Genomic DNA, 14,274 nt, shown 5'->3' on the forward strand with positions numbered 1-14,274 from the left:
GGGCAGTGTCTGTGCAGTACTGTTCTCAGTGCCCCTGGGCTCTGTGAGGGCAGTGTCTGCCCAGTACTGCTCTCAGTCCTGGGCTCTGTGAGGGCAGTGTCTGTGCAGTACTGCTCTCAGTCTTGGGCTCTGTGAGGGCAGTGTCTGTGCAGTACTGCTCTCAGTCTTGGGCTCTGTGAGGGCAGTGTCTGTGCAGTACTGCACAGACACTGCCCTCACAGAGCCCAGGGGCACCGAGAGCAATACTGCACAGACACTGCCCTCACAGAGCCCAGGACTGAGAGCAGTACTGCATAGACACTGCCCTCACAGAGCCCAGGACTGAGAGCAGTACTGGGCAGACACTGCCCTCACAGAGCCCAGGACTGAGAGCAGTACTGCACAGACGCTGCATTTATTTCTGGCTCTGGCACATGGCTTTTCCCAGCAGCACCCAGGGAAGGTACCGAGATGCTGCAGGTCTCTCGTCACAGCTCTGCATGCAAAGGCAGCAGCCAAAATCTGGGAGGGGGCGAGCCAGTGCGTATAAGAGCCAAGTCACGCTTGGTCGAGACTGGGGGTGGCCAGGCCTGGTCCCAGAGGGCCGCAGTCCAGCCGGCCAGCTAGCAGTCTCACATCTCCGTCTGATGAGCTGGGAGAGGCAAAGCAAATCGTGGGTTTGGTTTAATATGTGTATGTAAATAAGATTGTACAGAGTTTTGTGGAATATGTTTACTATTTAAAAATGCAAAAAATAAAAATATGTTCTCTAATGGAGGCGGGAGTTCTGGTTAGTGGGCTGTTGTTGAATTAGACTTTTCCTCCAGCCTGTAGCTCAGCAGCTCCCCGCCACGTCGGGGATCTGTCCTCGCCAGCGGGTTCAGAATGGGGGTTCCTTTCGGGGTGCTCGCCAGTTTCCAGGGCAGCGGATCCCGGGGAGGGGCCTGTGGCCGGCACCTCTGTGGCCCCTCACCAGCGTTCGCCATCTTGCACCTCGCGTCTTCATCGAGAGCGCCGCGCACCCACGAGCACAACAGCTCTGCGCGTGACAAGACAGCGCTTCGAGCTCAAGGCTGACGATGATGATGGGGCGACGGGCTGGTCAACATGGCCCCTGTGCAGTGCGGGGGCTTGGGGTTCAATTCCTGTGTCTGCTTTCCTCCCACAGTCCAGAGACATGCTGGAGGGTTCATGAGCCCTGGTGTGTGTGTGTGTGTGTGTGTGTGTGTGTGTGTGTGTCTGCCCTGTCTGCTGTCCAGTCTGTGTCTCACCTTGCACCCTTTACTCACCTCATTAGTCTAACAGAGGGTCTCTGAATTTATATCGTGCTGTTATCTGCTGCATTACGTCACAGCATTCAGCACTCGACACCCTTGTTTTTAATTCTTCTAATTCTGTTATCAGCTCTCCTTTCTTTCTTACTATAAAGTGTAAAGACAGTACATCATAATTATTTTCCATTATTTATTTTAATAATTATTATTACCTAATTATTAATAAGGATAAACGTTTGCCATTTAAAATGCTGGCATGAGCAGGGTCTGAAAGTGGGTCTAGGCTGCATCCATGGCGATCTGATCTAATATAGTTACATCCGAGAAGTGTTAGAAAAGAACGCATCTCGCAGAAATACAGTCTTTGCATTACAGCCGATAAAACAGTCTATGCAGAATACAAATAAAGTACTACATAGAACACAGCACAAAACAACAGACGCAGAATCTATATTATTGATGTATGCAATACAGTGGTGTTACAGCCAATTCAGCAACTACCAGGAAGAACAGGTGACCTCAGTTACGCATTTATGTTATTTAAACTTTCTACGCAAAAAAAGCTCCGAAACACCGGTCGCGGTGTCATCGGGGAACTGTAGTCTCGTTCAGTCTCCAGCTGTGCAGACAGACGGAGTCTCGTTTCTGGACTTCATCTCCCACAAGGCAGCCGGAACGCCCCGCCCCCTCCGTCATTGGGCGACGCCGGTGCGTGACGTCACGAGCGGCCTGGGAAGTCAGAATGAGTGAGCAAGGAAGCAGCTGGCGCGCCTGCCGCTTGAACTCGGGAAGAGAAAAACGCGATTGTGCTTAAAAAAAAAAAGAAGTAGCGGAGCTTGTCTCGGGAAATTTGGTTTACGAAATCCTGCTGGCTGTCGGGCTGCCCGGGGAGGGTGGGATTGCGTCGTGCGCTGTTGCCGACTGTGGAGCAGGCAGCTTGTTGACAGCAGGGGACGGAGCGGAGACGTGCGATTTGGGGAAGCAGCCGGGAGCGACTCTTCACCCCGGGGCTGGGGGCTGTTCCTGGACGTGAGGAGAGGAGCATCTCCAACCGCTTCTCCGTTTAAGCCAGAAACAGAAGACAGGACCGGACGCCCGGGGACATCCCCGGCCTGGGAGTGCGGACTCCGACAGGCGCCCGGACGCGGGACATGTCGCGGTCAGCCGGCCGGGTCGCCACAGCTGCCCCGGGGGGCAGGTCGGGGTGCGGCCCCTCGCCCTGACGCGCCGCCTCTGCCCCGGGACGTGCTGGCCCGTCTGGGAAAGTAAAACGGTCTATTTCTTTTTGTTTTGGGGGGGGGCGGGGAGACGAGCAGCCCCCTCATCGGAACCGCGGGAGGCCGGCCAGGATGGACCGGGGTCATGGGTCCCGGCGCGGCCTGCAGTAACTCTCCGGCCACCGTGACCTACTGCGGAGAAGCAGGCTGGGAGCGCAGCTCACTTCAGACCTCCCTCTAACCCTCCCACTTTCGTGGGAAGCGGACTTGGCGGCGCCCGGCGTGCGGCTGGACTCTCCCCCTGTGCGCCGCCATGGCGGACAGCGGCCTGAGGCGCATGGTGTCCCGGCCCGGGGAGGAGGCTGTCCTGGGCGCCGTGCTGCCGGCCTCCTCCCCGCACAACACCTCCCTGTTGGCCAGCCCGACCCCCGGGAGCGACTCCCGGGGCTGCGAGAACGGCGCCCTGATGGACAGCTTCGGCATCTTCCTGCAGGGCCTGCTGGGGGTGGTGGCGTTCAGCACGCTGATGTGTGAGTACGCGGCCTGCAGGCGTCCCCGTCCCGCAGCCCGGGGGCACAAGCCCATCCCATGAAGCGATTAAGGGTCGAGTCTCGTCTCGGAGGGGTCAGAGTGTTGCCCTGCCTCTGCCTGGGGACCCTGTCCGTCCCTCTCTCTCTCTCTCTCTCTGGACCACTCAAGTCAGCTTCCCCACACCGGGGGGCCAGGTGTGACAGGCCGGCCTGCAGGGTTGGCGTGGTGGAGTGTGAGTTGGTATCCGGCAGGTTTTGGCGCCTGGAAATGAAGGAGAACAGCCCTGCTTGGAGGAAAAGCAGTCCGGCCTGTGGTTCGAGCTGGCAAGGGCGCTCTGTCACATGTGCTGTGGGTCAGCGCTCTGGAATTCCTCGCTTGGGGGGGGGGTTCTGGTTCCGGTTCCAGTTCCTGTGCCGCAGGTGTGGATGAGCGCTGGCCGGCTGTGTCTCCAGGTGAGACCAGCAGGGGGCGGCGGCGTGCCGGTCCTGTCTTTCTGACCTGCTCTTCTCTTTCCCCGCAGTGAAGCGTTTCCGGGAGCCCAAGCACGAGAGGCGCCCCTGGAGGATCTGGTAAACCCCTCGCCAGACACCCTCTCCCGGGGGCGGGGGGCTTCCTGCTCGACAGATGGTCCCCTGGTCCTCTCCCGTTTCTCTCTTTCTCTCTCCGTCTGGCACTCCCTCTCTTCCCTCCGCCTCTCATTTCATTCTCCCTCTCCCCTCTGCCTCCTGGTCGCCGTCTCTCTCCCTGCCCCTTCCTGCCCTGCCCTGCCCTGCCCTGCCCTGCTCCTGGGCCGGGCTGTGGAATTTCTCCAGCGCAGCGACTTGTGTGGGAATTTCTCTGCCTTTGGTCTGTATTTCCGGGGCTGTGCTGGGTGTGGAGGCGGGGCTGGTGGTGTGGGGGGCGGGGCTTGGCTGGCCTGGGGTGTGTGGCTAGGGCATGTGGGGGAGTGGTTGGCTGTTATGGGGGCGGGGCTGGTTGGCTTGGGGGTGTGACTAGAGGAGGTGGGGGTGTGACTAGAGGAGGTGGGGGAGTGTCTATGCCTGGTGTGGTGGTGGTCATCGGGCCTGGAGAGTCGAGAGCTCCAGCCGCCAGCGCCTGTCCTGCCGGCTTGTTCCACCAGATGCATTCCGGGGGGGTCCCCCGGCTTTCTTCTTGGGTGATCCCAGGTGCAAGGGGAAAGTTTAGCCCAGGCCAGCTGACCTCAAAGCGAGGGAGAGATGTTCAGCGCCGGCAGCGGCTCTGTGCTGAAGGAGGCTGGCTGGCTGCTGGCATTTCGTGCAGCTGTGACCCCTGATGGTTGTCCCTCCCTCCTCCCCCCCCTGCCCTCACAGGTTCCTTGACACGTCCAAGCAGGCCATCGGCATGCTGTTCATCCACTTCGCCAACGTCTACCTGTCCGACCTGACGGAGGAGGACCCCTGCTCACTGTGAGTGTCGGCCCGTGTGTGGTGGGGGGGGCTGGTTTCGGGCCGGGGGGTCGGGAGGCTGGTTTTGGGCCTGTGTGCGGTGAGGGGGGGGCTGGTTTCAGGCCCGTGTGCGGTGGGTGGTGGGGTGGTTTCGGGCCTGTGTGCAGTGGGGGGGGGGGGGCTGGGTGTCAGGAGAGGCGGGGGCCGGTTTCGGGCCCATGTGGGCTGGGCTAAGCTGAGCTGCCCTGTGGCCCCTGCAGGTACCTCATCAACTTCCTGCTGGACGCGTCTCTGGGCATGCTGGTGATCTACGCGGGCGTCCGCGCCGTGAGCGCGCTGGTGGAGTGGCGGCAGTGGGACTCTCTGCGGTTTGGGGAGTACGGTAAGCCTGGTGCCGCCGCAGGGGGCAGTCCCAGCTGAGGTCGCCAGTGGTCTTCGCTTCACCTGACCGCTAGCAGTGAGCGGACGTGCTGCGTTTTCACGAACCTGGAAAAGGGAGGTGGGGAATTGGACAGTCCGGAGTCCAGGAGTCTGAGCGGCTACTCCAGAGGGAGATCTGTTGAGACGGTGCTGTTGCTCTCCGAGAGTCCGGAGTCTACGAGCTACAGCGGTACGTTCACCCCCAGAGCTCTCTCGGCAGGGTCCCCCGTTTGCAGGGCAGGACTGGAGCAGGCTGGGGCTCCTGTCGCCGGTTCTGAATCCGTGAGGATTTTACCTGCGGAGACCCCCCGGATCTTGAGTTGTCCCGTGCCTGACTGGACCGGTGCGTGTGGTCCGATCGGGAATGGAGTAGTGCCGGCGTCGCGTGAACGCAAGGCGGCCGCGTGTTTCCGGGCTGCCCGGAGAAAGCTGGCGCCTGGACTGGAGTTCCTGGAGTGCGGAGTGGGTTGTGGCAAACCGGGGTGCCATGACTTGAACAAGGTGTGGAACAGCTCTGTGCACGTGACTACAAAGAGGCGTTAAACGTGTGACAGACACCTGTCTGTGCACGACCGTCTGCAGGTCAATTAAACAGAGCTGTTAACGGGGGCGACATCGCAGGACTGATTGTACAAGAGGCTGGGAGACCATAAGAAGGTTCAGCGCCATCGCCTCGGGCTGGAGTTGTTTTCAGAGGTGGTGTCACTAAAGCGTTTGACCACTAGGTGTCGCCCTTGCCTGGAGAGTTGGCAGTTGTGCGAATCGGAGCCGACTTCTTGGTTGAGGGCTATGAGATATACGTATGTAAGTGTACAGTGTAAGTTGCTTTAAATAGAAGTGTGAGCCAGATAAATTAGTGGGTGTGCTTGCCAGTGTGTTGATTTGATCTCTTTCCTGAAAGATCCCAGGGATTCTGTCTTAACAACATGGCTGGGCAGCTTGTTCCAGACCCCCGCCACCCTTTGTGTAAAGAAGTGCCTCCTGTGTACTCACGGTTTCTCCGATGACATTCACTCAGCAGATTACGATCAGTGCAATCAGTGCTTTTCCCCTGCTGTTGTTTCAGGCAGCCCCTGGCCTGGTTAATTATTGTTGGTTATCTGCAGTTAAAGGCCAGTTGTTGCAGATTTCCTAGCCTGCGGCCGTCAGTCCTGCACCAGTGGCGCTGCTGCAGTCTGGTGGGGTTCAGGGTTTGTGCCCTTGGGCTGCAGGTGGGCAGCTGACAGGAGACCGAATTTTTAAAGAGGGCTGATGGTGTCGGCAGAGATAACCGTGAGCCGCCGCCGCCGCCTCCCCTGCTCTCCGGGCGTGTCGGCGCTCCAGAATAACACGGTGGCGCTGTGGGCTGGGACGCGGTCACGGCTTCGCCAGCCTCTCGAACTGCACACGGACCCCAGTGTCCGTGTCCTTGGTGCGCGGCGCACCCCAGTGGCCGGTGTGGGTCACGACACTGTGCGATCGCAGCGTGTGAGGGTTTCCGTTCCACTTGTGCTTTTAACGATCACGTTCGAACTCCTAAACCATCAAATAGGAGACGTTTACAGCGCAGGATTATCCCATCGGAGGGGATTCTCTTCACCCGCCTCTGATGCGCTGCAGCCGAGCTCTTCCCGGAGCTCTCCGGCTGTGGGGCGTTTAAAGAGATCTGGAAAGCCCGGAAGACCAGAGTTGAGCACCTGTGGATCAGGGATCAGGGACCGGACGCCCTGGCGGCAGGTGGTCACACGCCCCCTCTCTCCTTCCACCCCGTCAGTCTGGCTCGGGCTCAGCCTCCGGCAGAATTCTTTCCGGAGCTCTCCGGCTGTCACCGGTCCTGCTGTCCAGCCCTGGAGCTGAGCTTCCCTGTTGCTCTTCCGACCCGCGCTCTCCGAGCGGAGCAGGCTGTGCAGGTGGGATCCGTGTTGCTGTTTAACTCCTGAGAGCCCCGGCACCCCCCTGCTCCCTCCTCCACAGAGCCGTGTGTCCGGAGAGACCGGAGTCCAGGCTCCGAGCGCCTCTCCTGCTGCCCGAGGCTGGGTGTGAGTTTGAGAGTACGGCCGGGGGGGGGGATCAGGTGTCACAGCTGAGGAAAGCTGAGACTCAGGCGGACGGGGGTGGAGAGGGGGAGATCGGGAGGGGGAGAGTGGAGCGCGAGGGGGGCGCTCGGTCATTCTGCTGTTTCTGTCCTCCCGCTGAGTGACCGGACGAGATTAGCACAGGCCTCCGAGACTCGATCCCGGGGCAGGACGCACTCGCACATCATCGTGTTTAAACAGGGCCGGGTGCGAGCCAGGCAGCAGTGGGGCAGAGCGTGGCGCTCATTCCTGCTGCCACATGGCCCTCGAGACCAGCGTTCAGCTCTGGGCTGGAGTGCTGTCTGTGTGGAGCTCACATGTTCGTCCCATTCCTTGTGGCTTTTCTCCAGGGAAAAAAGCGCTGCTGGTCCTGGAGAGATGCAGCATCCCGAGTTCCAGTCAGTCCCGTTACTGACGTCAGTGGCTTAATTAGGTCGTAAATTGTCCACCTTGATCAGACACGTCAAACCTTTGCCTGAGCGTCTGTGTCAGGCCCTGCATGGCGCACCGCTTCAGGCTGCTGCTGGCCTGCTGGTCTTAACTGTCGGAGCGAAAGGAACACAGGAGCTCGGGAAGAGAGAGCTCTGCACACCAAGACGGGATGGGCGAGGAGCTTCTGGAGCTGACTCGGCCTCCCGGTGTGCGGGAGGGGTGAAGGAGACCGTGAATGGAGCCCTGCGGAGTTTTCTTTCTCATCTGAGCATCTGAGCGACGTGAAGCTGGGAGGGTGTAATGCCACTGACGTTCGTGCTCTGCCCTTGTGAGGCCTTTAAACCCTTTTTATTTATTTTAAACTCCACATGGGGGTGAAGGTTGATGCAGAGAGACACAGTGCAGAGCTGCTCCGCACTGAGAAGGGGAGGGGGACGTTTACATTTTTGCCTCCCTGTTTATACTGGGGCAGGTTCCCTAGGCCTGCCCCCTCGTTTACATTTTCCAGCGCAGCTCCTGCCTTCTGTCTGTGGTGAGAGAGAGAGAGGTTCTGCGTCTCTGTGTCGGTGTCTGGGTGTCCGTTTTGCAGCAGCTCCCAGAAGCTGTATGACACCTGTCCTGTATTGGACTGCGGTGCAGGTATATAACCAGGGGTCTGTCCCTGCCCCAGGGGAGAGGGTATTAACCCAGAGCTCTGTCCCTGCCCCAGGGGAGAGGGTATTAACCCAGAGCTCTGTCCCTGCCCCGGTGGAGAGGGTGTTAACCCAGAGCTCTGTCTCTGCCCCAGGGGAGAGGGTATTAACCCAGAGCTCTGTCTCTGCCCCAGGGGAGAGGGTATTAACCCAGACCTCTGTCTCTGCCCCAGGAGAGCCCCTGCAGTGCAGTGCCTGGGTGGGCCAGTGTGCGCTCTACATCCTCATCATGATGTTTGAGAAGATCCTCATCATCCTCGTTCTCCTCATCCCGCAGTGGAAGAAGGTGCAGTTTTAACACTAGATTTCGGGGTGTGCGTGAGTGCGCTGTGAGTCGGGAGAGTGGGGTACGCTGTGACCTTGGGGGGTGGGGGGTATCTGTCGTCTCCCACAAATGTAATAATCTCTCCAGGCGGAAGCTATGCCATCCGTCTTGCCAACAGGGAGCTGTAGCCTCTAATGAGGAAAAGAGCCTGTTCAGGATAGCAGAGTGTTGAATGGATATCGGATAGCTGTGCTGCTGCGCGAACCCCACATCTGGATTTTGGAGGGGGGCTGCACGCTCACCTCCTGCCCCTTTGCTTCCAGCTGGCCCTGCTGAACCCCATAGCCAACCCCCAGCTGGAGCTGGCCATCGTGATGCTGATCGTCCCCTTCTTCGTCAACGTGAGTCACCCCGTCCTCTCCTCGCCGGGGGGCGTGGCCCCCCCTCCTGCCGGCACTGTTTTCTAGCTCCTTCCCAGAATACCCACGGTGCCTGTTCTGTGTGTGCGCGTGGGCAGGCGCTGATGTTCTGGGTGGTGGACAACTTCCTGATGAAGAAAGGGAGGACAAAAGCCAAGCTGGAGGAGAAGGAGGGAGCCGAGGACTCCAGGGGCAACAGCAAGATCCGATACCGGCGGGCACACTCTCACGAGGAGTCCGAGTCCGAGGTGAGGGAGAGGAGGGGGGCACGCTTGCATGAGGAGCTCGAGGTGGGGGGGGGAGGGTGGAAGACCAGATGAATCACAGGAAGATCTTTGGCACAACTCATCCAGACGCACGAGAGTTCATGGCCACAGTCGGGCGTCGGCAGAAGAGCCTGGTTTCTGTTGACTGCTTTTCTTTTTTTGTCCATCTCCCGGTCAGATCCTGATATCCGCGGACGACGAGATGGACGACTCGGAGGGGGAGGAGGACCTCCGGAGGCTGACCAGCCTGAAGCCGGTCAAGAAGAAAAAACACCGGATGGGGCTTCCGGTCTGAGGGCCCCCGCCCCCTCCGCCCCACGTCGCCCTTGAGAAGAGGGGCGCAGACTTCCGGGACAGCGGGGGGCCAGCGGCCCACAGGGTGTGCTCACCTTCATCACTGTAGCTCTTCACGAAAGCTGGCCAACTATGGGGGGCGGAGTTTCTGAAAGCTGCCTGGTCTGAGGAACCAACCAGGACGGTAGCCACACCCAAATCTGCCACTTAGCTCCAATCAGGGTAAGGGGGCGTGGCGCTACACTAGCCAATGGGACGAAGAGGATATCTGTGGGGCGGGGTCTGTATTGCCTCCCTGCTGCCCTGGAGAGCACTGTCACAGGGGCCTGAGACGGGCATCTTCCAAAAAGTAGTTTTTAATTCTAGTTGAGTCCCTCAGGTCGGGACTATGCATGTGCATTCTGGGTAGTTTTGAGGGATTCTTTCATTCCTAATTTTTAGTTCAGTGATTGTCACTCCTGGTCCTGTCCAGGAGAAATGTGGGGTCTTCTGTCTCTCCTCCCAGAGACCCAAGTGACATTATTGGGGGGACTGGGGACGTGACTGGTCTGCGCGTTGCGTTTCCTGGCCTGTAGTCATGGACAAGTGCGCCGTGAGACCTGCAGGGATGTGGCTCCAGCTCGTGCGCCATCTGGAAAGTGCTGGAGCAGTTTGTTCAAAGTCTTGGGACGTTCCCCGTGTACCTGCTGAAGACGTCGTAGGATGCTGGTGCTCACGAGCCTCAGGGGCGCACTGTGGAGACCCGCTGTCCCGCACACTGCTGCTGAACACAAGCACAACTCGACTTCTCCCTTGCAAAACAGCTAACTGCTCCCGTAGCGGTGGTCTCCCTGGCCCTCGTCTGGCTCTGCGGGTGAAAGGGCAGAGGCGGACGCCTGGGGCAGGGGCTTGTGGGACCGCTCGAGCGGTTCACACTTGGGTGCTCCTGTGGTTTGGTACCTGTGAGGTGCCGGTTCTGGGCCCGCCCGCCCTGTGTTACTGTGAACGAGTCGCCGAACGTCCTTGCCCTCCTCCCCTCTCCTGCGAGCCCGACCTGAGGTCCTGCTGTTAGCGTTGGTGCAGTTTTGGGGGAACCGGGCCCCCCCCCCCGTGTGCTGTCGGACTGCTGCGTTGAGAAAGTGTCGCCAGACGTTGGGTTTTTACGGTTATTGCAAACATGATGATGATTTAGAGCCAAGAGAGTATGCGTGCTCAGGGACAGATATCTAATATTTAAAAACGGTAACTAGGGCGTGCCATCAGTGTGGTAGAAAGGCTGTTTCTGGAGCGCGCAGGCTTGGGGCTCTGGCCTGCAGAGGAGGGCTCACAGTGCCCGCGGTGCCCACAGGGCCGTCCCTTGGCGATGAAGGCTGGTCCTGCTGATACGCCACTCGACCCAGGAGGACGATGGCTTTTCCTTCGGTTAGCTGGTCCTGGAGCGGCGTTGCTGTTGGCGGGGAGTCAGAGCCCAGGCCCGCGTGACCCCCAGGGGTCTGCAAACACGGCCCGGCTGAGGGATTAACGGGGCGCAGCGCGTGTGCCCCACTGCGCGGTTTGTGGGCCGAGCCTCTCTGACGCTTCTTGGACAGCACCTCCGCGGGGAAGCGGCTGTTAGTGTCGCTCTCGGAGGGGGGGAAGTGGGCAATGGCGGGCACCCCCCTTCGAGACCCCCTAGAGCAGAGCGGTTGTTCCTGCTCGACCAAGAGGAGGCGATGTTGCGTCCGAGTTCTTGGGCCCTTTCGGTGGAGCGACCCAGGGAGATGAGTGTATGGTTCTGAAGTGACCCGTGTGGTTAGTGATCAAAGGTCACGTGAGGGCTTCTGTCCCGGAGAGCGGGCAGCTCGGTGCGGAGTCCCCGTCTGCAGGGCTGGGTTCCTCAGTACTCCACTGCCACCTCTTACACTCGCCTCCTCACTTCGTTCGTCATTTATTCCTTGATGATTCATTTGCCCACTGCGGAATAGTTTCCTCACCTACATTCCAGATCCTTCCTGTTTTGTGTGATGCGGTCCCCTGGGGTTGAGGGGGGAGCCCCAGGGCTGGACAGTCCTTGCTGTCCTCTGTGATTTGGAAGTGCGAAGCTGTGATTCTGGGGAGAGTGTGTACGGTGTGTGCACTCTGTGTGCGGCGCTGCAAAATGTTTATGTATCTGCGCACGATGAGGAGGTACAGTTTGTGTACATCGTGGGCATCAGCGGTTTACTGGAAGCCTCCTCCAGTCCTTCGATGGTGATGGGAGGTTTGTTAACGCAGCTCGGTTGGGGTGAGAAGAGAGGTGTGAGGCTCTTTCGTTCACACTGATCCTCACCCCTCGGGCTCGCCCGCACACGAGCCGCCGGTCTGTGGCTCCACACACCCCCACACTGACAGGCTGCCCTTCTCAGAGCTGTCGGGGCTGACTGTGTGTGTGAAGGACAGTGCCTGAAATTTAAGGAGACTGATGCCATAGAATTGTTTCTGTATGGAGAAAGCTAAACCGAGAGGAAAGAGCTGAATGTCCAAGACGAGCAGTATATATTTGGGCCTGTGCCTGTGGGCAGTGCCAGTACACACCAGTGGTTGTGGGCATCCCCAGTGCCCAGGCTAGAGGAGCCACAGTGGGGGTGTGGAGAAGGAGCCGGGCTCTCGGTGTCCGTGGGCGTCCATTAACCATGATCCTCTGCTCTGCATGGTGGACTCCTTCCTTCGCCACTCTGCAGTTTCCACAGCTGATCTTGGAAGCTTGTGTGTCACTTACAGTGGTTTACACCAGGTGGGGGAATGTTGCACTTTAGCAGAAAGCTTTGCAGGTCATTCCTTGATCGAACCCCATTCCTGCTGCGTGAGCGGTGTTCCTGTGCTCCCTGTTCCCTCTGTCCTTGAACCCCAGCGTGTGGGCTGGAGGGAGCAGCATGTCCCGTCTCCTGTGGGTGGGACAGCTGAAGGCAGCAGGACCGTCCCACGCGCGTCCACAAGGACTGCATTAACCGCACGGACCCTGGAGGTACTGAGCTGCTGTCGGGCCTTGGTCTGGGCTCTGGAGAAGACGGCTGGAAGGGGAGATCGTCACACCTGGGCCTCCCCGAGGGAGTTCTGTCCGGGTCCAGGTCCAGTGGATCTCCTGCGGCCCAGCCCGGGAGGAGTCCAGGTTAAAACCGATTTCCTGTGTTGCATTTTAACATGAGGGCTATTGGGAGATCAATTCAAATGTCTTACTGATAGTACGATGTACTGACATTATATAAGCATTTACAATAAAGTTTATAAATTAAATTGTACTCTTTTTATTTTCAGTGCGAAACTGGGATTGCTCTGCTGGCTATGGTTGACCTAGGTGTGTCAGTGTGTGAATTCAGGGGGAGTGTGAGAGGAGAGGGACAGCAGTGTCTCTAGCAGTGTCTCCAGTCCAGTCAGGTGTGTCAGTGTGTGAATTCAGGGGGAGTGTGAGAGGAGAGGGACAGCAGTGTCTCCAGTCCAGTCAGGTGTGTCAGTGTGTGAATTCAGGGGGAGTGTGAGAGGAGAGGGACAGTAGTGTCTCCAGTCCAGTCAGGTGTGTGTCAGTGTGTGAGTTCAGGGGGAGTGTGAGAGGAGAGGGACAGCAGTGTCTCCAGTCCAATCAGCTGTCTCGGTGTGTTTATGCTGATGAAGTGCTTATTTTCAAAGTTGAAGAATAGCAGCCGCACTAACTTGATCTGATAACGACAGCAGTGGTACCAGCAGCTTTGGGCAGGTGTTCACACTTGAAACGCCTCTGCTTTCCCGTCTTTCAGACGAGCCCTGTCCTGCAGACGACAGTCCTCCACCCCCTGTGATTAAATGGGAGTTGGGGGGGGCGTCTCTGTAATTCTAATAGAGAGCGTGGGGAACCCCATGACGTCCAGCAGGAACAGGTGCTGGAAAGGGCAGCAGTGAAACAGGACACCCAGGGTCTGTTTATGCCTCAGGCTCTCGTAACAATGACTCATGCTGGGAATTCTGCTCGCCTGCTTCCTCACGGACAGCACAGCTCCTGCAGAATTCCAGCGAGAGTGTGTGTGCATGTCGGCGCAGCATCGGAGATCTGTGAGAGAGAGGCAGTCTTTATTATCCCCGAGAGGGCACGTTGTGTTACAGCAGCCGTGTTGGTATACAGACGGACAGAGAAAAAACCACGACAGGAACAACAATATACATCCTTCTTTGCATAGAAAGTCCAGTGTTAAGTAAGGATATGGCTACAGGTATGAATGAGAACTTCAACCTGTTGGTTTTGGAGTTGGGGAGCCAGTATCTGCGTTCTGATGGGAGCAACTGGACATTATTGAACAAGGGGTGTGAAGGATCGTCACAGATGGATTCTGCTTTATGTAAAACACATGCATGATGGTGGACGGGGTAGGAAGATCAGCACCAATGACCTTCGGACATACAGTATGTGGGTTTGAATTCACAGCACAGACCACAACAGTCACCCCCAGTCACTGCCTAAAGGGTTAAATCCTTCTGCCTGCTGTTTCTAAATCCACGCTGTCCTTTCCCATGAAGCTGTGGCAGACGTGGTGAGCGGCCGAGCCCTGCAGAAGGGCTTTGTGTCTGTGGGGCTGTCGAGATTAGGATCTCAGTGCTGCTAGCTTGGCGACTCTACTTTCTCAGCAGTGACCCAATCAAGACCCCCGACCTGCTGGTCCAGTCAGACCCTCCCGTTCACCTGCTCCCTGCTCTGCGTCTGAAAGGGGGTCCCCCCGACTCATCTTGGGGTGTCAGCCTGCTCCTGGGGTTCCGGGGGATTGGCAGATGCTGGGGAGATTGCTGTAGTTCTTGTATTCCAGGCTCCTCTCGGACCAGGAGGTGATGTCACTGCTCAGGACCAGGGGTGTCCAGAACAGGACTGGCCCAACTGGCCCCCCTGGGTGTTTCATTCAATTACCTGACTTACCAGGAGCTGTAATAGAGCTAACGAGCTGCTGGAGCAGTTGGCTAGTTCTCATCTACTCGGAAGTGTGGGGTTTTATTTAATCCATCCCTTTTCTGACCGGCTCTAGTGAATTCTCAGCCAGTGTTGCGGAGCGCTAGGATCCTGCGAGCGCT

The 14,274-nt window shown here is 58.3% G+C and overlaps 1 protein-coding gene across 1 annotated transcript; it reads left to right on the forward strand.

Annotated features, from left to right (window-relative positions):
* Positions 1 to 1,973: 1,973 nt before the first annotated feature.
* Positions 1,974 to 12,480, forward strand: stimate (STIM activating enhance). Its single transcript, XM_088915945.1, has 8 exons — positions 1,974 to 3,000; positions 3,522 to 3,570; positions 4,333 to 4,428; positions 4,668 to 4,789; positions 8,179 to 8,291; positions 8,594 to 8,671; positions 8,788 to 8,937; positions 9,134 to 12,480. Exons 1-8 carry the CDS (start codon positions 2,784 to 2,786, stop codon positions 9,248 to 9,250), a joined length of 942 nt encoding a protein of 313 aa, XP_088772071.1. The 5' UTR covers positions 1,974 to 2,783; the 3' UTR covers positions 9,251 to 12,480.
* Positions 12,481 to 14,274: the final 1,794 nt, after the last annotated feature.

This window comes from Atractosteus spatula, chromosome 5 (genome assembly GCF_055471065.1).
Source record: "Atractosteus spatula isolate fAtrSpa1 chromosome 5, fAtrSpa1.hap1, whole genome shotgun sequence".
NCBI lineage: Eukaryota > Metazoa > Chordata > Actinopteri > Semionotiformes > Lepisosteidae > Atractosteus > Atractosteus spatula.

What these genes read in the sequence shown, in the direction of transcription:
- stimate (XM_088915945.1), top strand. Translation starts at nt 2,784, where the DNA reads ATGGCGGACAGCGGCCTGAGGCGCATGGTGTCCCGGCCCGGGGAGGAG. An exon ending in GGCGTTCAGCACGCTGATGT is followed by an intron (nt 3,001 to 3,521) that starts GTGAGTACGCGG and finishes CTTTCCCCGCAG; the next exon opens with TGAAGCGTTTCCGGGAGCCC. An exon ending in GAGGAGGACCCCTGCTCACT is followed by an intron (nt 4,429 to 4,667) that starts GTGAGTGTCGGC and finishes TGGCCCCTGCAG; the next exon opens with GTACCTCATCAACTTCCTGC.